Source organism: Drosophila sechellia, chromosome 2R, assembly GCF_004382195.2.
Source record: "Drosophila sechellia strain sech25 chromosome 2R, ASM438219v1, whole genome shotgun sequence".
Lineage (NCBI taxonomy): Eukaryota > Metazoa > Arthropoda > Insecta > Diptera > Drosophilidae > Drosophila > Drosophila sechellia.
This window is the reverse complement of record NC_045950.1, coordinates 18,654,887-18,672,244: the sequence shown is the minus strand read 5'-3', so window position 1 is coordinate 18,672,244 and position 17,358 is coordinate 18,654,887. Positions and strand designations below refer to the sequence as shown.

General features: G+C 45.6%; 10 protein-coding genes and 1 long non-coding RNA gene across 13 annotated transcripts; 10 read left to right on the top strand and 1 right to left on the bottom strand.

Annotated features, from left to right (window-relative positions):
- Positions 1-27: 27 nt before the first annotated feature.
- On the top strand, positions 28-655 carry LOC6615569. The gene is made up of 2 exons (XM_032714162.1): positions 28-377; positions 447-655. Exons 1-2 carry the CDS (start codon positions 127-129, stop codon positions 565-567), a joined length of 372 nt encoding a protein of 123 aa, XP_032570053.1. The 5' UTR covers positions 28-126; the 3' UTR covers positions 568-655.
- LOC6615568 lies at positions 608-1,391 on the top strand. Its single transcript, XM_002039906.2, has 3 exons — positions 608-697; positions 769-1,024; positions 1,109-1,391. Exons 2-3 carry the CDS (start codon positions 828-830, stop codon positions 1,353-1,355), a joined length of 444 nt encoding a protein of 147 aa, XP_002039942.1. The 5' UTR covers positions 608-697; positions 769-827; the 3' UTR covers positions 1,356-1,391.
- A 299-nt stretch (positions 1,392-1,690) lies between these two features.
- Positions 1,691-3,176, top strand: LOC6615566 (probable cytochrome P450 6d2). Its single transcript, XM_002039904.2, is given in 4 exon segments — positions 1,691-2,441; positions 2,542-2,762; positions 2,817-3,038; positions 3,041-3,176. Coding segments are annotated over 4 exon segments (1,242 nt in total). The 5' UTR covers positions 1,691-1,761; the 3' UTR covers positions 3,160-3,176.
- On the bottom strand, positions 3,156-6,930 carry LOC6615565 (fibrous sheath CABYR-binding protein). Of its 3 annotated transcripts, none has more exons than XM_032715957.1 (7): positions 6,357-6,930; positions 4,826-5,264; positions 4,647-4,768; positions 4,221-4,585; positions 4,007-4,096; positions 3,818-3,897; positions 3,156-3,596 (listed from the first exon to the last, which is right to left on the bottom strand). In XM_032715957.1, exons 1-7 carry the CDS (start codon positions 6,855-6,857, stop codon positions 3,388-3,390), a joined length of 1,806 nt encoding a protein of 601 aa, XP_032571848.1. In that variant the 5' UTR covers positions 6,858-6,930; the 3' UTR covers positions 3,156-3,387. The 3 variants fall into 3 exon arrangements, with proteins under 3 accessions (XP_032571848.1, XP_032571846.1, XP_032571845.1); XM_032715955.1 differs by having other exon boundaries at positions 4,826-5,552; positions 5,682-6,923; XM_032715954.1 differs by having other exon boundaries at positions 4,826-6,924.
- Positions 6,931-7,604: 674 nt separating this feature from the next.
- LOC6615564 lies at positions 7,605-8,240 on the top strand. Its single transcript, XM_002039902.2, has 2 exons — positions 7,605-7,948; positions 8,013-8,240. Exons 1-2 carry the CDS (start codon positions 7,620-7,622, stop codon positions 8,137-8,139), a joined length of 456 nt encoding a protein of 151 aa, XP_002039938.1. The 5' UTR covers positions 7,605-7,619; the 3' UTR covers positions 8,140-8,240.
- Positions 8,241-8,883: 643 nt separating this feature from the next.
- LOC6615563 lies at positions 8,884-9,469 on the top strand. The gene is made up of 2 exons (XM_002039901.2): positions 8,884-9,163; positions 9,223-9,469. The coding sequence occupies exons 1-2, from the start codon at positions 8,904-8,906 to the stop codon at positions 9,365-9,367; spliced, it is 405 nt and encodes a 134-aa protein (XP_002039937.2). The 5' UTR covers positions 8,884-8,903; the 3' UTR covers positions 9,368-9,469.
- Positions 9,470-9,544: 75 nt separating this feature from the next.
- Positions 9,545-9,924, top strand: LOC6615562. The gene has a single exon (XM_002039900.2). The coding sequence runs from the start codon at positions 9,594-9,596 to the stop codon at positions 9,777-9,779; it is 186 nt and encodes a 61-aa protein (XP_002039936.1). The 5' UTR covers positions 9,545-9,593; the 3' UTR covers positions 9,780-9,924.
- Positions 9,925-10,070: 146 nt separating this feature from the next.
- Positions 10,071-10,853, top strand: LOC6615561. Its single transcript, XM_002039899.2, has 2 exons — positions 10,071-10,315; positions 10,371-10,853. The coding sequence occupies exons 1-2, from the start codon at positions 10,137-10,139 to the stop codon at positions 10,651-10,653; spliced, it is 462 nt and encodes a 153-aa protein (XP_002039935.1). The 5' UTR covers positions 10,071-10,136; the 3' UTR covers positions 10,654-10,853.
- A 318-nt stretch (positions 10,854-11,171) lies between these two features.
- LOC116800545 lies at positions 11,172-12,346 on the top strand. The gene is made up of 3 exons (XR_004361473.1): positions 11,172-11,221; positions 11,283-11,713; positions 11,775-12,346. It is a non-coding gene; the product is annotated as an uncharacterized LOC116800545 (long non-coding RNA).
- Positions 12,347-12,704: 358 nt separating this feature from the next.
- On the top strand, positions 12,705-14,106 carry LOC6615560 (peptidyl-prolyl cis-trans isomerase 6). The gene is made up of 3 exons (XM_002039898.2): positions 12,705-12,865; positions 12,996-13,120; positions 13,505-14,106. The coding sequence occupies exons 1-3, from the start codon at positions 12,776-12,778 to the stop codon at positions 13,905-13,907; spliced, it is 618 nt and encodes a 205-aa protein (XP_002039934.1). The 5' UTR covers positions 12,705-12,775; the 3' UTR covers positions 13,908-14,106.
- An 896-nt stretch (positions 14,107-15,002) lies between these two features.
- LOC6615559 (UDP-glucuronosyltransferase) lies at positions 15,003-17,294 on the top strand. Its single transcript, XM_002039897.2, has 4 exons — positions 15,003-15,222; positions 15,372-15,533; positions 15,594-15,681; positions 15,737-17,294. The coding sequence occupies exons 1-4, from the start codon at positions 15,220-15,222 to the stop codon at positions 17,071-17,073; spliced, it is 1,590 nt and encodes a 529-aa protein (XP_002039933.1). The 5' UTR covers positions 15,003-15,219; the 3' UTR covers positions 17,074-17,294.
- Positions 17,295-17,358: the final 64 nt, after the last annotated feature.

Below are 17,358 nucleotides of genomic sequence, written 5' to 3'. Positions count from 1 at the left end.
GATTTCTGCATGATTCTCTCAGTGGTTTCTCTTCAATTAGATCTCTTTGGTCAGGTAGATCTCTTTTTCGATTTTCACTGTCTCGGGATTCGCCAAATGTTTAGCATTTGACGCCGGCCAGTCGCAATGTCTCGGGGGAACGACTTGGATGCGGATCTGGAGGTGGATCTCCAGGAGGGGGACAGGGATAGCCAGTCGGCGGCCACCACTGTCACGCTGGAGGAGCGCCATGGCAAGCCCCAGGTGCGATTCTTCAGCATCGGACCCAGCAGCTACCAGGTGCGGTGTCCATTGTGCCAGCAGAATTCGAAAACGGAAACCGTGGAGATGACAGGAGCACTGGGCCAGCTCAGCTGCCTCTTGTCCACTTTGTCCTGGTAGGAAACTCAGGAATTCGGAAAGGTGTCTAAGTCCATGGATTAACTTTCGTTTACATCTCCTTCCAGTTGCTTTCCCATCTTTGCTTTGACGTTCGTCTACTCCTGCCTGCAAAGTCGCCTGAAATCGAAACGTGTGTTCTGCAGCCGATGCGGTGGTCACCTGGGCTTCCACTGGCGTCCCACTTAGTGCGCTTGCCACTTAGATGGCTCTCTGAAATCCACGCAAATGATCTATAAATAAACCGGCAGCTGTTGTCAAATTTTTTAATAAGTTACTTAAATTTATTCGATCATCACTCAGGCGGTGCCTCCAAAATGTATGTATTCATCTCTCCCACTCTCTGGCACGCTCTTAGATATTTTGATTGCGATTTGGGCTCGAATGCAGATACAGATACATTATGCGAACGTTCTTGGCTCTTCAGTCAGTTGCTCTGTCGCTTCGAAATGGCCAGCACCGAGAGTCTGGATGGCAGTGCCTTCGAGGGGGACATCTCGTCCATTCCGCAGGTGGGCCACCTGACCACTGAACCCCAGGAGTTGGAGTGTCCAGCCTGCGAGCAGTTGCAGACTACCCACGTGAAGTCGGAGGCAGTGACCGTTCTGCAGAAGATTGCCTGCTCGCTGAATGTGCTTCTCTGCTGGTGAAATAACATGAATGAAGAAGCCTTCATGGTTCTGACAGTTTGATTCAAGCCCAAAAACATAATCTGTCCCTTATCCTCTAGTAACCCCATTCGCTGGAAGGGCCGTCATGATGTCAATCACTACTGCAGCTCCTGTGGCTGCTTCATTGGACGCGACATCACTCTGAGTTGGTACAAGAGGACCCTCTTCCGGCTGCAACGAGGCGAGGTGGAGGACAACGGACGCTGGCAGAGATTCCGCAAGGTGGAGAAGGAGCAGCTGGATGAGAAAAAACTGGGCAGACAGCGCAAGGCCATCGAATCGAAGCGTTCCAATGAGAATTATTAAATAAATTTAAGCAACATTACGCTCCAGTCCCAAGAACCACATTCTATTTGGGGTCAACATTTTGAAAGCATAATGATATGCTGTTCATATCATATACCTTTGATATTAGTTGTGCATTTCTGTTATTGGCTCAACAGGTAGTCTCTTTGCTTTTTGCCGCCCTGCTCCCTGAAGAGTCGAAAGCTTTTTCCAGCTGAGAAGTCACTTCTTGATTTGCTGGAAGAGCAGCAGAGTCCAGAGAAAAAGACCCGGGTGTTTGTAGCGCTTGTCGCGGGTTCTACGTCTATATAAGACCGACGCTCATGCAGTCGAATTGTACAGTTTGGGAGGTGTGCATCGAGTAGTTCGCCAATATTTCACCACTTTTAGAAATTGTAGATTTTCAATACCAAAAGTTATTCTCAACATGTGGGCCATTCTCCTGACGATCCTATCCGTGGGTCTGCTGTACAGATATGTGATGCGGCACTACACTCACTGGCAGCGATTGGGAGTCGATGAGGAGACGGCTAATATACCCTTTGGCGTAATGGATACTGTAATGAAGCAGGAATGGAGTTTGGGCATGGCTCTGGGTGATATATACGCCCGGCACGAGGGCAAAATCGTTGGAATATACATGATAAACAAGCGAAGTATCCTAATCCGAGATGCCCAATTGGCTCGCCAAATCATGACCAGCGATTTCGCCAGTTTCCACGATCGCGGGGTGTACGTGGACGAGGATAAGGATCCGTTGTCGGCCAACCTTTTTAACCTAAGAGGTGCTTCATGGCGAAATCTACGCCAGAAACTTACTCCTTCGTTCTCCTCCGGCAAAATTAAGGGCATGTTCGGCACCATCGACGATGTGAACGATAAGTTGTTGCAGCATTTGGAGGGGGCCCTCAACCAAAGCGACGAAGTGGAGATCAAGGATGTGATGACCACCTATGCGGTGGACATCATTGGGTCGGTCATTTTTGCTTTGGAGATAGACAGCTTCAGTAATCCAAAAAACGAGTTCCGCGAGATCAGCAGCTCTACGTCCAGGGATGAATCTCTGCTGCTGAAGATTCACAATATGTCTATGTTCATTTGCCCACCGTGAGTTCAAAAATTATCAGAGTATACATTTGGGAATCTTTATTTATATATTTATAGCTAGATTTTTCAATTTATGTAAGACCTTTATCCTTCTTCACAGGATTGCTAAGCTGATGAACCGCTTGGGCTATGAGAGCCGTATCCTGACATCCCTGCGAGACATGATGAAGCGCACAATCGAGCTGTCCATGTACCCGACACTGCTGAAGGAGGCGCGAGAATAAGTGGATGCAGTGCTGATGAAGCACAATCTGAAGCCCAAGGATAGGTTCACCTACGAGGCGGTGCAGGATCTGAAGTTTCTGGACACCTGCATCATGAGTGGGTTTCATAGCATTACTTTTCTACGATCTTTAGTTAAATGTATGTTCGCAGAAACCATACGCAAATACCCCAGGCTACCATTTCTCAATCGAGAGTGCACCGAAGATTATCCAGTACCTGGAACTAATCACATCATAGCCAAGGGAACACCCGTTCTGATCTCGCTCCTTGGCATCCAGCGTGATCTCGTCTATTTTCCCAATGGCTACGATCCCCCCATCGCTTCCATGAACTACGATCAGGCAGCTTATATGCCCTTTGGAGAGGGTCCTAGGCCTTGGCCAATTTCGATCTGATTCAATCTCCACGCAAGGAGGTGGAGTTCCGTTTCGATGCCGCCCCTGTTTTAGTGACCAAGGAACCGTTGAAGCTGCGCATGACCAAGAGAAATTAAATCAAAAATATCTGGCATGGGTTTTATTCAACATCTGAATTCGAAAGAAACAACAAAGCGAGAACAAGAAATTGCAATATTTTTTGGAATGTCGGTAGAAATTGAAAAGAAAATAATTAAATTGTGGGCAATAGAGTGGGCGTGGGACATCGTTCAAAAAACTTGCGTTGCGTTTTATAATGTTTTCTTCTTGATTAAAGTATTTTCAATGTGCTCCCAGCATGGATTTTATAATGCAAGCATTGTCCTTTGTTTTCGTGTATAGCGGTGGGCGACAAAATCAACCGGAGCTCTATTATTTATAAACTTTTTAAGTATTGTATCCGGATTGGGTTTATAGGACTTGATGGGCGGTTCGCGCATACGATTCATGTCAGTCGGATACGGATATGGGCGTTTAAATGGCGCAGCCTTTGTCGCTATTATTGATGGACGTGCTATAAAATTGATTGAAAATTATTTGTATTAATTTATGCGCGTTTGTAATTAACAAAGAAGTAAATTGATGTATATTTTATTCATTTTAGTGTATTATATAGTTTGATTCACTGTTATTCGTTTTGATAATATAATATAATCTAAATCACACGATTCCCTTCAAAGGTGCATCTCATAAAACTATCTTATGTAATACACCCCGATACTAACAAACACTTACGTATTCTGTTCTCATAGCCCACAGACGGACGACTGGGGGGCATACGATGTTTATAGGCCACCTTCTCCATATCGGCGACTCTATAAAGATCAAAATGTTAGTTGCTGGCTCAACGCATGTTGGCTAGGATTCAAGGAACTACTAGGACGCGGGGACTCCTGGTGGTAGAGTCATTAAATGATAACTTACTCGGGCGGATTTTCCTTATCTCGCTTAATCAGGTTGTTGTACTTGGGAACCCCAGTTCTGTTGCCTCCAAATGTCTCGTCGAAGACAGATCTGCAAAATAACAATAGATTTTTACCCTTTGCCCAATGGCAATCAGCTGTATACCACATGCTTTACTTGCTTGTCAAGTAAGTCAAGTTGCATCGGTATGCAGAGAGTATAAGATCCCCATTACCTGTAGGCCGGCAGATTGAGTCCTTTAGTGTTTTTGGCCAACTCGGGATTCATTTCCATCAGCTCGCGCAGTTGCTCGTGCGAAACCTCGTCGTTCTTGTCTGGAATAAGATACTTTCGGATCTCGGCCAGGGCGTAGGCTATGCGGGCATAGCACTCCGCCGGAGGGGCCACCGTGCTGACCTCCAGAAAGAGATTCTTCTCAAGATGGGCATATCTCCGGTCGCCGGAGCTGCGCAGCTGCTCCTCTTTGTTACGATCGCGGATCGAACTGCGACCCTTAATGGCAATCTTGCACTGGCTCTCCTCCTGAAGGCGACGCAGTGAGTTCCCCTTGGGCCCGAGGATCTTGCCAGCGAAGTTGAACTGCGCAAGGATACAGATTTATTTTGCGGACGGAGGGGACAGTTATTTGTATAAAACCCACCTTGGGATACTGATTAACGGGTAGGAAGACCTTTTGGGTAATCTTCATCGGCTTCTGCTGGTACACGTCTGCGAAGCGCTCCTTGCCGGGAATACGACCAGTGCCGTAGACACGGTCCACAGCTGCAATGTGGGATTAGTACCATTAAAATACCCTGTAAAGGGAGTAATTGATTTTACCCTCGTCTATTAGCAGTGCGCAAAGTGGAAACTCCGCGGACAATCGCTTGCGCTCCTCGTCCAAATCGGCGAGGAACTTTTGGGCCACCTCGTTCTCACGCGGCAGGTGGGTAGGTTTCTCCTTGGTAGGTTGCTCCTTGGTAGGTTGCTCCTTGGTAGGTTGCTCCTGGGTAGGTTGGTCTTGGTTGGGTGGCTGTTTCTTGTCCAAATCGGCGAGAAACTTTTGGGCCACCTCGTTCACACGCGGCAGGTGGGTAGGTTGCTCCTTGGTAGGTTGCTCCTTGGTAGGTTGCTCCTTGGTAGGTTGCTCCTGGGTAGGTTGGTCTTGGTTGGGTGGCTGTTTCTCGTCCAAATCGGCGAGAAACTTTTGGGCCACCTCGTTCACACGCGGCAGGTGGGTAGGTTGCTCCTTGGTAGGTTGCTCCTTGGTAGGTTGCTCCTGGGTAGGTTGGTCTTGGTTGGGTGGCTGTTTCTCGTCCAAATCGGCGAGAAACTTTTGGGCCACCTCGTTCACACGCGGCAGGTGGGTAGGTTGCTCCTTGGTAGGTTGCTCCTTGGTAGGTTGCTCCTTGGTAGGTTGCTCCTTGGTAGGTTGCTCCTGGGTAGGTTGGTCTTGGTTGGGTGGCTGTTTCTCGTCCAAATCGGCGAGAAACTTTTGGGCCACCTCGTTCACACGCGGCAGGTGGGTAGGTTGCTCCTTGGTAGGTTGCTCCTTGGTAGGTTGCTCCTTGCTAGGTTGCTCCTGGGTAGGTTGGTCTTGGTTGGGTGGCTGTTTCTCTTCCAAATCGGCGAGAAACTTTTGGGCCACCTCGATCACACGCGGCAGGTGGGTAGGTTGCTCCTTAGTAGGTTGCTCCTGGGTAGGTTGGTCTTGGTTGGGTGGCTGTTTCTCGTCCAAATCGGCGAGAAACTTTTGGGCCACCTCGTTCACACGCGGCAGGTGGGTAGGTTGCTCCTTGGTAGGTTGCTCCTTGGAAGGTTGCTCCTTGGTAGGTTGCTCCTTGGTAGGTTGCTCCTTGGTAGGTTGCTCCTTGGTAGGTTGCTCCTTGGTAGGTTGCTCCTTGGTAGGTTGGTCTTGGTTGGGTGGCTGTTTCTCGTCCAAATCGGCGAGAAACTTTTGGGCCACCTCGATCACACGCGGCAGGTGGGTAGGTTGCTCCTTGGTAGGTTGCTCCTGGGTAGGTTGGTCTTGGTTGGGTGGCTGTTTCTCGTCCAAATCGGCGAGAAACTTTTGGGCCACCTCGATCACACGCGGCAGGTGGGTAGGTTGCTCCTTGGTAGGTTGCTCCTGGGTAGGTTGGTCTTGGTTGGGTGGCTGTTTCTCGTCCAAATCGGCGAGAAACTTTTGGGCCACCTCGATCACACGCGGCAGGTGGGTAGGTTGCTCCTTGGTAGGTTGCTCCTGGGTAGGTTGGTCTTGGTTGGGTGGCTGTTTCTCGTCCAAATCGGCGAGAAACTTTTGGGCCACCTCGTTCACACGCGGCAGGTGGGTAGGTTGCTCCTTGGTAGGTTGCTCCTTGGTAGGTTGCTCCTTGCTAGGATTCTCCTGGGTAGGTCGGTCTTGGTTGGGTGGCTGTTTCTCGTCCAAATCGGCGAGAAACTTTTGGGCCACCTCGATCACACGCGGCAGGTGGGTAGGTTGCTCCTTGGTAGGTTGCTCCTGGGTAGGTTGGTCTTGTTTGGGTGGCTGTTTCTCGTCCAAATCGGCGAGAAACTTTTGGGCCACCTCGATCACACGCGGCAGGTGGGTAGGTTGCTCCTTGGTAGGTTGCTCCTGGGTAGGTTGGTCTTGGTTGGGTGACTGTTTCTCGTCCAAATCGGCGAGAAACTTTTGGGCCACCTCGTTCACACCCGGCATGTGGGTAGGTTGCTCCTTGGTAGGTTGCTCCTGGGTAGGTTGGTCTTGGTTGGGTGGCTGTTTCTCGTCCAAATCGGCGAGAAACTTTTGGGCCACCTCGATCACACGCGGCATGTGGGTAGGTTGCTCCTGGGTAGGTGGCTGTTTCTCAGTAAACTCGCTTGGGTTTTCCATTTTTATCACAACGAACTTTACCGAAAAAATCACAATTAAAATAGATGTAGACTGAACAACGTTCTGTATATCACTGAACTGAAATGGTGCCGGAGCTGCCAAACGTATGAAGTTTGAGGCTGTCAACTTTTTCAGTGCTATAGTGATTGTGCTCCTAGTCCCAACATTCTATGAAAATTATACTTAATTAAGAAAATTTTTAATATTATTATATACTTAATATAAATATTATATATCAAGAATATACGTAATATGGTCGGAAACGCTTTCTTCTACATTTAACGGGTATACAAAACATAAACAAATAAACAGTCGTAGTTATCAGCTGTTTTTGCTGGTTAAACGTGTTTTTATTTACTATAGTAGCACACTGAGAATAATCATTAAATGGTACGCTATATATAAATTAGTTTTTGTTCCTCCTCATAAAGTATTAAAATGTCCATTAATAAATGCATTTAAAATATCCCTCACAAAAAAATTCCTGAAAGAATTTCGAAACGTTTTCCATGTGGTTTGGGTGCGACTGCTCTATATATTAAGTAAACAAATATTCGACGCATGCTTGGCTGTGTCGATCTGGTTCTGGTTGAGTGGCCACACCGAATGAATATCCACCGAATAGCTGCTGATGACATCATAGCTCCATAGGTCGTGTTCGTATTCTTCTCTAGAATCTCTCTTTAAAATACTCTTTAGACTGCCTGATTGGCTCTCGCTTGAGATTCGCTTGTTCTGGCGGAGATCAGATAGTCAGTTACCATGGAGCAGCAGGTGGAGAGGTTACGGGTGAGATTGGTGCCCGCCGGAACGGCGGAGGAACGTGCCAGGAATATTATTGCCAATGTGGTCCTGGAGGATGGTCTGGTGCCCTTCATCGATGATCACGCGCCGGAGAAGGTGACCCTGATCCCCCAGCAGTCAGCTGCTCCACTTTCCTCCGCCCACCAGGAACCACCCATCCGATACTACTCTGTTGGACCCTCCACCTACAAGCTGTTGTGTCCACTCTGCCGCGAGAGGAGCCAGGCGGCTGTGATGAGAGCAGCCAGCTGCAAGGACGCCAGTTTCTGCCTCAGCCTGCTTTCCTGGTAAGGCGACATCTACTGTCTAGGATCTCGATCCTTGCACCAACTATTCCGTTACATTTTCCAGCATCTTTCCGCTCTTCTGGATCTGCTGCGTGTGCACCTGGTGCGGGTGCAATCGGGAGTGGACAACCAAGGGCGTTTACTGCAGCTCGTGTGGCGGCAAAGTGGGGATCCAGCGCAAGGCCAAGTAGCCCATTCCGCGGACCAATTAAATCGAAATTAATGCCAAATATTTATCTGTTCTATAATTCTATTACGCGTCTAACTCAATTAAAGACACAGTGTAAATCAATTCCGCAGATGCTCTTTCTATGCTCTTTCAAAAATCATACTCATACTCTTTGCCAGAGTTGGAAAATGCACATAAAGAAATAAACCGTGCACTTCATTAACAATTATCTATTTTTTTTATTTTCTTAGCTATTGCAATTTTTTACATGTTTAGCCAATAAAATCAGAGTTTTCTTTTTTCAAAAACTCAAGCTTATCGCAAGGACATTTTCCATAAGTTGAGCTAAACGAGTCACAATGCTAAGATAAATACTGTTTTGTCCACCTTATTAAGCAAACTAACGACCCAAAATACTTTTTAGTTTGATTTCAAAAATTTTGATTTTTTAAAATTTTTGCATGATATTTTGCAAAAAACGGCGAAAATTTAAAAATGTAAGGCTTCAACACCAGTCGATAGAAAATTTTAGTACGAATTCAACGATGTAACCCATTCCATATTTGGCCCGTTATTTTTAAATTTTTTACCAAAAAACTGTGAAAACCGGAGAAAATGTTTGCCACAAATTCCATATTTTCCTAAGGTCTTGTGTTGAGCAACTTAATTTTCTTGGGCATAGTCTCTATGATTTCTCTCTGTGCACTCCCGTTCTCTTTTGAGTTTGGAAACAGGTTGCCAGCGTGCTTGGCAGCGTTTCGCTTTCAGTTCGATTGTTGAGTGATCATGACGACGACGCTGCCGGAGAAGGAAGCGGAAACGCAGCAGGAGATCAGGGAGCGGGAGGCCAAGGCTTTGGAGGACCGGAAGGAGCGCAAGATCTACGAGAACTTTGCCACGCCCCTGGCAGGCACTTTCCTCAACCTGCCACGCGAGCCCGTGGAGATCAAGTGCCCCGCCTGCGGAATCAAGGATCTGAGTGTGGTGCAGAATGATCTGAAGTGGTGGGCCAGTGAACTTAACCGCATCGTGGGTTGTCTTTTTGTGTAGGTTGCCTACTTTCTCATATTTCTTGGGAACGTACACTTATAGAATCCCTTTTCAGGACCTTCTGCTGCTGCTGCTGCTTTAATTACTATGTGCCGTGCAAACAAACCGATCGAAGTCATTACTGCGGCAATTGCGGCTGTTACTTTGGACGTTCCATGAAGAGGAGGCAACCACTCAAATTGAAGGCAACCACCGCCTAGGCAGCATTGTTCATATTTATATTTATTAAAATTCGTCTAAACACTCAAATTCCCACCCACTGCAATACCATCGATACAAAAATAAAACCAAAAATATCACAAGCTCTCATTTGGATCTAATTTTTTCTCTTTGCATTTGATTCGAACATTTTATTCCTACAATTTCTCTTTGCTTGCCTCAGTCTGCGTTTGTTTTTGAAGCAGTCAACACATCTTTCGGTGCGAAATGGCTCAGGATCCGAAACCACTTTACTTTGCCGTGGGCCCCGGCCCCAACGACATAACGTGTCCTTATTGCAGGACCAAGGCCAAGACGCGTGTGGTGCGATCCTGGCTGCGTTGCTGCATCAAGAGGCATCACTGTGGTGCCTGCGGGGAGTACCTGGGCGTATACCGCCGTCCACAACTTTAGATACCCACTGAAGATGTCATCGGATCAGAACTATTATAAAACAATGAACAAATGTAGATCAGTTTTGTCATTTAATTTATATTCAATAATATATACTGCTGTTTCAAACGAATAAAATTTGTTATCTAATGTGTAATGTTCAAAATGTACACAATATTTCTTACACTGTACATCCAATGGCATTTGTAACGCAGAGAGAATAACTCACTTGATTTCCATGCGCTGAGTTAATTACCAGACCAACGCCTCGGTTAAGAGAAATCGGGAGAGTGATTCTGATTTTGATTTTCCCTCCCAAGATCTCTCCAAATTTGATCTATCTTTCAGTCACCGATCGTTCTCGCTGGAACTCGCATCATGACCGTAGACGAACCGCAGATTGTGGCCATCAGTGTCAGCCACAAGCCACAAGTGGGATACCTGAAGGAGGAGCCCACCTGGATCCGTTGTCCTTCGTGTGAGAAGTCTGGAACCAGTTTGGTGCAACTGGAGTTGGTCACTTGCCTGCAGAGATTTCTGGGATTCACAAAACTTTGGTTGGCCATCTGCATGAAGCTTTCAAAATCTTTCGTAATGTTCAATTTATTTCAGTAAAAAATGGTCTGGCCGCCAGGACATCAATCACTATTGTTCACACTGCGGTTGCTTCATTGGAAGATTTGTGCCTATCAGCTGCATGGAACGTTGCATTTCGAGATCAGCACGTAAACAGGCGGCCGTGGATGATATGACCCTGAAGACACGACCCAAGGATTGCGCTGAAAGGGCCCAGAAATCCATGGAGAAAGTTCTGGCCAGCAGGGAGAAGAAGAGAGCAGAGAAAGCAGCCAAGGATCTGGACAAATCTCAAACGCAAATAGCAGTACACCAATAAAAAAAAATAATTATTTACATACTTTTCAACAAATCTAGTACATATACCCTTTTATTCTTCGAGTAACGGGAATACATTTAATACTCTCAAATTGTTTTGTGCCTATTGAAAATGGTTAGATCATAATAATTCACTTGTACATGAATCTCTTAGCTCAATAAATTGATTATCTACAGACAACTTTCCTTGGTAAAAACAAAGAAACCCATTTGACACATTTTACATACTTAGAAAATTGTTTTGATTTGTTTCACATTAAAGTAACTGTAAGAAACCACATATCAATGTTTCAAATGTATTTCTACTACTAGTGTAATTCTCCTTCATTGGAAACCATGCAATTCTGCGGTATTTTAGATTATTCCAATCATATTTCTGGGAAGAAATATAGTAAAAAGAAATCTATACATGCAATTATGCAATTTGTCTTGAGATATTGAGGGGCTATATAAACGCAGCCATCAGTCAACATAGTTAAGTAGAGTTTTGATAGGCAGACAATATGCAATACGTTATAGGGCTCCTGCTTTTTGGGCTTGATTGGCAAAACATCCTCGCCATGAATATCGTAAGTAATTTTATTGCCGAAACATGATAAAATGCCGCCTATATTCAACTCCAAATTACAGCACCCGAACTTATATGCCTATGAAGGTGATTCTGATGTTTCTGATGATACTAATGATACTAATGAAAGTATGATATCATTTCGGTTGGAAAAACTGGAAAATCTATTAATGAAAATGTCAAGAATATTGATCGAAATAGCGATTTGTATGGAGAGTTTCTCACAAAGAACATCGTTAGGGAACCGCAAAATACTTTATTTGGAGAGAATGCTTTGCCGTCAAGCGAAATGGCAGGAAGTGAAAATGCGCTTTAACCGGAAGTCCGCATCTATAACGGAGTAAGCAGATTCATACCGATTGAAGAGAAGATTTATTATATCGAGAACGAAAAGAAGCAAAGCTGGTCGGGAGCCGATGACGAATGCAGGCTGATGGGCGGTGTCCTCCTGCTTTTTGGGCTTGATTGGCAAAACATCCTCGCCATGAATATCGTAAGTAATTTTATTGCCGAAACATGATAAAATGCCGCCTATATTCAACTCCAAATTACAGCACCCGAACTTATATGCCTATGAAGGTGATTCTGATGTTTCTGATGATACTAATCATACTAATGAAAGTATGATATCATTTCGGTTGGAAAAACTGGAAAATCTATTAATGAAAATGTCAAGAATATTGATCGAAATAGCGATTTGTATGGAGAGTTTCTCACAAAGAACATCGTTAGGGAACCGCAAAATACTTTATTTGGAGAGAATGCTTTGCCGTCAAGCGAAATTGCAGGAAGTGAAAATGCGCTTTAACCGGAAGTCCGCATCTATAACGGAGTAAGCAGATTCATACCGATTGAAGAGAAGATTTATTATATCGAGAACGAAAAGAAGCAAAGCTGGTCGGGAGCCGATGACGAATGCAGGCTGATGGGCGGTGTCCTGTTTAGTCCTCGAAACGCAGGGGCTTGGGAAACTCTAAGAATGAACTTGGAGCAAAACAAGAATTACTGGACGGACATCCGCGTGAACGTCTCCTTCGTATTAGGCAGCAGCGATGAGAAGGCCCAATTTCTGGATTTTGATCCGTATAGTCCAAACCGCGATACGTGCATAGAAATTGGATATAAGTCGAATCATTTAATGAACGAGGTGCACTGCAACACTAAAAACTATTATGTATGTAAATTGGGCTAGTATTAAAAACTATACCAATAAAGTCAACTCTTAAAATATCTAACTTGCTGTACGAAAACCTTAACTAATGCTCTCGGCGTATTAACTATTATAATTTTTTTTTTACAAAAAATTAGTGCTGTCATTGAATTTACGTGATCTTATAAATGGCAATTTGAATTTCCCGCCCGAATGTGTGAACAACGAATGGTCACACTTAAGCATCGATATTTGGACAAGAACATAGAAAAAGATGAAAAACATCGATTGGGAATGCAACAAAGTTTTCTTACATCACTAACAGAAACCGAAAATTCAATCGTGAAATATCCATTGGCGACGTCGTTTGAGGAATAAACTTAAGCGCTGGGAATCTTTAGAACGATGAAGCTGTTTTTATCCGTGTTCGTGGTAGCCCTGGTGGCCGGCGTCGTTGTTGCCGACGATAGCAAGGGTCCCAAAGTGACCGAGAAGGTGCGTGCTCCATGGACTTTCGTCCTTACATTCTGCATAAACCAATCACGTACATACACACACACACATTTGCTGCGCCATAAATCAAGTGAGATGACTTGTTAATAATAAACCGCTTCCGATTGCGTAGGTTTTCTTTGACATCACCATTGGCGGCGAGCCCGCTGGCCGCATCGAGATCGGTCTGTTCGGCAAGACGGTGCCCAAGACGGTGGAGAACTTCAAGGAGCTGGCGCTGAAGCCGCAGGGCGAGGGGTGAGTAGGGTACCTGAGTACCGAAAATAATAAAGTAGGGTGCCAGGTACCGCTACGCCAGCAAAAGATGCCGGTAATCAGCGGCACTTTGTAGGTTATAGCGGGGCTCTTAGATTGAAGCAATTACGTGGCATTTGAGCGGCCAATCGCATTCATCAATTGACAAAGCGGCACTAATGGGTTAACAAAGAACGCCAACTGGTATTAAGTCTATCGTACTATAAAAGTGCAGTTCTTGAGTTTATATTATTTTTTCTCTGAATTTATACGTATGCATGTTCCTTTTTTGGTTAGGTTCCGAGTTCTAAACCCAGTTTTGCATACAGTTTTTTTTTTTTTTAATTTGAATTCCCATGCTGACAAAACTGCTCTTACACCCCGCAGCTACAAGGGCAGCAAGTTCCACCGCATCATCAAGGACTTCATGATCCAGGGCGGCGACTTCACCAAGGGCGACGGCACCGGCGGACGCTCCATCTATGGCGAGCGCTTCGAGGATGAGAACTTCAAGCTGAAGCACTACGGCGCCGGCTGGCTGAGCATGGCCAACGCTGGCAAGGACACCAACGGATCGCAGTTCTTCATCACCACCAAGCAGACCAGCTGGCTAGATGGACGCCACGTCGTCTTCGGCAAGATCCTGTCGGGCATGAATGTGGTGCGCCAGATCGAGAACTCGGCCACCGATGCCCGCGACCGTCCCGTCAAGGATGTGGTCATCGCCAACAGCGGCACCCTGCCCGTTTCGGAGGCCTTCTCCGTGGCCAAGTCCGATGCCACCGACTAAAGTGTTTGGGGAGCAGCCCTGTCATCCATCAGCAACATAACCGATTTGAATTAAGCATAAACGCATAATCGATTTTTCCAGACATTTGCATTTACCATAGCTCGCCATGTTTATTTACATTTCGTTCCGTAAGCAAGTAATTGTGCTCAACTAAAAACAGAAATGGCAAAAATAAAGAATGATTTGTGTGTGATAAAGAGCTGGAATCGTTCTGTGTGTCTATACCATGATGCCGGTGGTGTGCAGGTTCAATGAACCGGTTTTGGAACCCCTTCCACCGCTTTCTTTTGGCTCTGACTTCCCTTAGTGGCAACCGGTTTGTGCCTTCTTCGCCAATTTGTTTGCCTTTGTATGTTGTGCCGTTCTCGATTTAGATTGCCCATGTTCTGCTTTTCCCTTTGTTGTTGATAAACAACGCTCGGTTCGTCACATTTTTCTGATTTACACACTTGCGACAATTTAAAGAACACACAGACGAGTTCGTTTGTATATTTATTCAGTTTGTTTGGGTCTGCTGGGAAATAATTGGATATGATTGAATGAACAGGTGCAGGTCTGTCTCTGCAAAAGTTAATTGGGTCGATTAATACTTAAGTGCCACTGGCTCATCTTTAGATCCAGTATCCTGTTCCTTATAGAGATTCCCTTCACAATCATTGGACTAAATACTGATTACTATAGACATACCATGCTATACACTATCCCATGTATATAAAGGTGAAAGCCCGAAACCAGACCTCTAGTAACTAATTATATATAGCACTATTTTTCAGACCTCAGACGCTGATGAGTTGGCAACTTTTACAATTAGCGAATGCACTCAAATGCAACAACATTGTCTAGAAATGCATATGTCCGCCAATCCTTAGACTTCACGTCCCCCAATCTTTTGTTTAGAGCGAGAGAATCCAAGAACTGAAGAGACGATCTCATATCGCTCAAATGTGGAGAATCGTATATGTATATAAGAATACGTACATATGTGCATCTTTCACAGACCCCACAATCGCTGTGTATACATTAATGAAAGCAATAGGATCTGTATGGTAGGCATGTGTATTGGGGTCTGGTGGCAATCTCATGTGCCACACATGTTCCAGTGACCACAGAAATTCTGGACGTACTTCTAAGATTATATTCCCGAGAGCAATCAGTTGAGTGTTTTGTTTTTGTGGGGAGTCAAGGCGCAGGGAGCGATAAGTTCAGTCCGTTTCGTAAACTCAATACAACCGGAAGAGTTTACCGGCGAATGCAATTGCAATACGGCCGGAACTTGAGTATAATCCCAAGCTGATCGTTGATAACACGGAATATGGTTGGTAAACGGATGCAAGAAGTTCAAGAAAAAGTGTAATTTAAATAGTTTCAAAGCTACTGGAAGACTGATAAGAAGAGATCGTTGTTAATTCGATGATGTGTACTTTCGGAAATGACCTAATTAGTTTTGTGTATGCTCAACCATAGGAATCTCAATGGAATCGTTGGATCGTGCTGGCTATTTTGGGACTAGCTCTGGGCCAGATTTCACAGGCAGTTAAGATCCTGGTACTGTTTCCCCATGTCAACGAGGGTCACTTTGCGGTGATGCGGACTCTGGTCACCGAGTTGGCCAATCGTGAGCACACAGTAAGTGGAAGTACTTTCGTTTAAAATTTGTAGAAATCAAAAGAAAGTTATTTGAAATAGATTGAAGTATATACCGGTCATGGTTTGGGAGAATCCCTGGATAATGTTACCGAAACGGTCACAGCGGAGTTTCCCTTTTGGAGCGAATGTAAGTAAGCGTCTGGAGAAGATTGGTCACGAAGTATATCTATATCTACATATAGTGCAAAAACAGGCGGCACCCAAGGGAAACCTTGCTGATCTTGGTCGCCTACCGATTGAAAAACTCCGCCAGTCATTGGCCAGCGTTGGAGCGCGTGCTTTGGACCACTTCCTCGCCCAAGAGCCCATCCAAAAGCTGCTGAAGATGTCCTATCTTGAGTTCGATTTCGATGTGATCCTAGTGGACTACTTCTACACAGAGGCTTTGTTGGCACTGGGAGCTCTCCATCAGCGGCCAGTTGTAGGGATTATTTCTACGGACTTCGGCAACTACATGGATGCCGTACAGGAAGCACTGGTACCAGCCGCTTGTTCACCTATCGACTTTGAGCGGGATCAACCCGAAATGGGCTTCTCCGAGCGATTGGGAAATATCCGGACATGTATTGCTCGCCGTAAGCAGTTCATAAAGGATCACTACGGCGGTCAGGAGCAGTTGGTGGCCAAGTACTTCCAGCTGCAGAGCTCTATTCCCGAGCTGCAGGCCAGCCAGCTATCCGTGCTGCTGCTTAATAGTCATGTGCCATTGATAACTCCCAAAGTTAGCATCCAACAGATAGTTCCCGCCGGTGGACTTCACATTCGTGGTCCCAAGGAGCTGCCCTGGAATGTGAGGCGCTTCCTGGAGGAGGCGCGTCCTGGAGCCATCTACGTTCAACTGGGCAATGAGCAGGCTTGTGGCCAACTACCCAAGGAGAAACTCGAGACTCTGTTTGCCTTCTTCTCCTCCAGAAAGCAGAGCATAATCTGGACCTGTCACGACGTCAAAACCCTGGAGGGACTGCCCAAGAATGTCATGATCCAGCATGCGGTGCCGCAGATAGACATCCTGGCGCATCCGAGAGTCAAGGCTTTCCTAACCAATGGAGACCTCCTCAACCTGCAGGAGGGCATCATGCGGAATGTGCCCATTCTGGGATTGCCCCTATTCCAGCACGAAGTTCGGAACATGGAGCTAGCCGTGCGATTAGGAGTGGGCCTACAGCTGGAGGAGGGCAATGTGACTACTGAGTCACTAAACTGGGCAGTGGACAGGCTACTCCTCGAGTCACACTTCCAGTTGACCATCCGGGATGTGTCTCTGGAGTTCAGGGACCGTCCTCTTGGTGCCCTGGCCAGCGCTCTCTTCTGGGTGAACTACGTGGCCCGGCACAAGGGAGGATCGGCTCTGAGAACCCGAGGCATTGGAATCTCATCCTGCCAGCTGCACCTGTTCGACCTCTTCGTGTTCTATGCCGGAATAGCTACTCTAGTCGTAACCTTACTGGCGGCCCTGAGTTTCGTCGGCTTTTATATTTGGAATAAGAAAAACAACTCCAAGTCGACCAAAGTAAATTAGGTTTAATGTTTAAATAAAGTGCATTCTGTGCAGTTTTTGATGAAATATAAGAAAGCATTCCCAAGAACATGAATGAAAGAAAAGCTGAATAATCAGAACGTTGGTTGCTGCCATTCAAAAAAGTCAAGATTTGTTGACTTCTTTTTCGCACAAAATAATAATTATAAAGCGTTTATAAAACATCCAATAAACAATTGTTTTAAACCTGGACTTTAACCAAATTATACAATTTAAGTTTATCTATTTTTAAAGTCGGAGTCAATAAGGTGATTATCATGTTGTAAT

Excerpts from the sequence above, each read along its gene's own strand:
- LOC6615563 (XM_002039901.2), top strand. The coding sequence starts at position 8,904 with ATGACGACGACGCTGCCGGAGAAGGAAGCGGAAACGCAGCAGGAGATC. Across the intron at positions 9,164-9,222 it reads ATCGTGGGTTGTCTTTTTGT|GACCTTCTGCTGCTGCTGCT; the intron begins GTAGGTTGCCTA and ends ATCCCTTTTCAG.
- LOC6615561 (XM_002039899.2), top strand. The coding sequence starts at position 10,137 with ATGACCGTAGACGAACCGCAGATTGTGGCCATCAGTGTCAGCCACAAG. Across the intron at positions 10,316-10,370 it reads CTGGGATTCACAAAACTTTG|TAAAAAATGGTCTGGCCGCC; the intron begins GTTGGCCATCTG and ends AATTTATTTCAG.
- LOC6615560 (XM_002039898.2), top strand. The coding sequence starts at position 12,776 with ATGAAGCTGTTTTTATCCGTGTTCGTGGTAGCCCTGGTGGCCGGCGTC. Across the intron at positions 12,866-12,995 it reads GTCCCAAAGTGACCGAGAAG|GTTTTCTTTGACATCACCAT; the intron begins GTGCGTGCTCCA and ends CCGATTGCGTAG. Across the intron at positions 13,121-13,504 it reads CTGAAGCCGCAGGGCGAGGG|CTACAAGGGCAGCAAGTTCC; the intron begins GTGAGTAGGGTA and ends TACACCCCGCAG.
- LOC6615559 (XM_002039897.2), top strand. Across the intron at positions 15,534-15,593 it reads TGGCCAATCGTGAGCACACA|ATTGAAGTATATACCGGTCA; the intron begins GTAAGTGGAAGT and ends TATTTGAAATAG. Across the intron at positions 15,682-15,736 it reads GTTTCCCTTTTGGAGCGAAT|TGCAAAAACAGGCGGCACCC; the intron begins GTAAGTAAGCGT and ends ATCTACATATAG.
- LOC6615569 (XM_032714162.1), top strand. The coding sequence starts at position 127 with ATGTCTCGGGGGAACGACTTGGATGCGGATCTGGAGGTGGATCTCCAG. Across the intron at positions 378-446 it reads CTCTTGTCCACTTTGTCCTG|TTGCTTTCCCATCTTTGCTT; the intron begins GTAGGAAACTCA and ends ATCTCCTTCCAG.
- LOC6615565 (XM_032715954.1), bottom strand. The coding sequence starts at position 6,857 with ATGGAAAACCCAAGCGAGTTTACTGAGAAACAGCCACCTACCCAGGAG. Across the intron at positions 4,097-4,220 it reads CTCAATCTGCCGGCCTACAG|ATCTGTCTTCGACGAGACAT; the intron begins GTAATGGGGATC and ends GTTATTTTGCAG. Across the intron at positions 3,597-3,817 it reads GGGCTATGAGAACAGAATAC|CACGTCCATCAATAATAGCG; the intron begins GTAAGTGTTTGT and ends TCAATTTTATAG.
- LOC6615568 (XM_002039906.2), top strand. The coding sequence starts at position 828 with ATGGCCAGCACCGAGAGTCTGGATGGCAGTGCCTTCGAGGGGGACATC. Across the intron at positions 1,025-1,108 it reads CTGAATGTGCTTCTCTGCTG|TAACCCCATTCGCTGGAAGG; the intron begins GTGAAATAACAT and ends CTTATCCTCTAG.
- LOC6615562 (XM_002039900.2), top strand. The coding sequence starts at position 9,594 with ATGGCTCAGGATCCGAAACCACTTTACTTTGCCGTGGGCCCCGGCCCC.
- LOC6615564 (XM_002039902.2), top strand. The coding sequence starts at position 7,620 with ATGGAGCAGCAGGTGGAGAGGTTACGGGTGAGATTGGTGCCCGCCGGA. Across the intron at positions 7,949-8,012 it reads TGCCTCAGCCTGCTTTCCTG|CATCTTTCCGCTCTTCTGGA; the intron begins GTAAGGCGACAT and ends TACATTTTCCAG.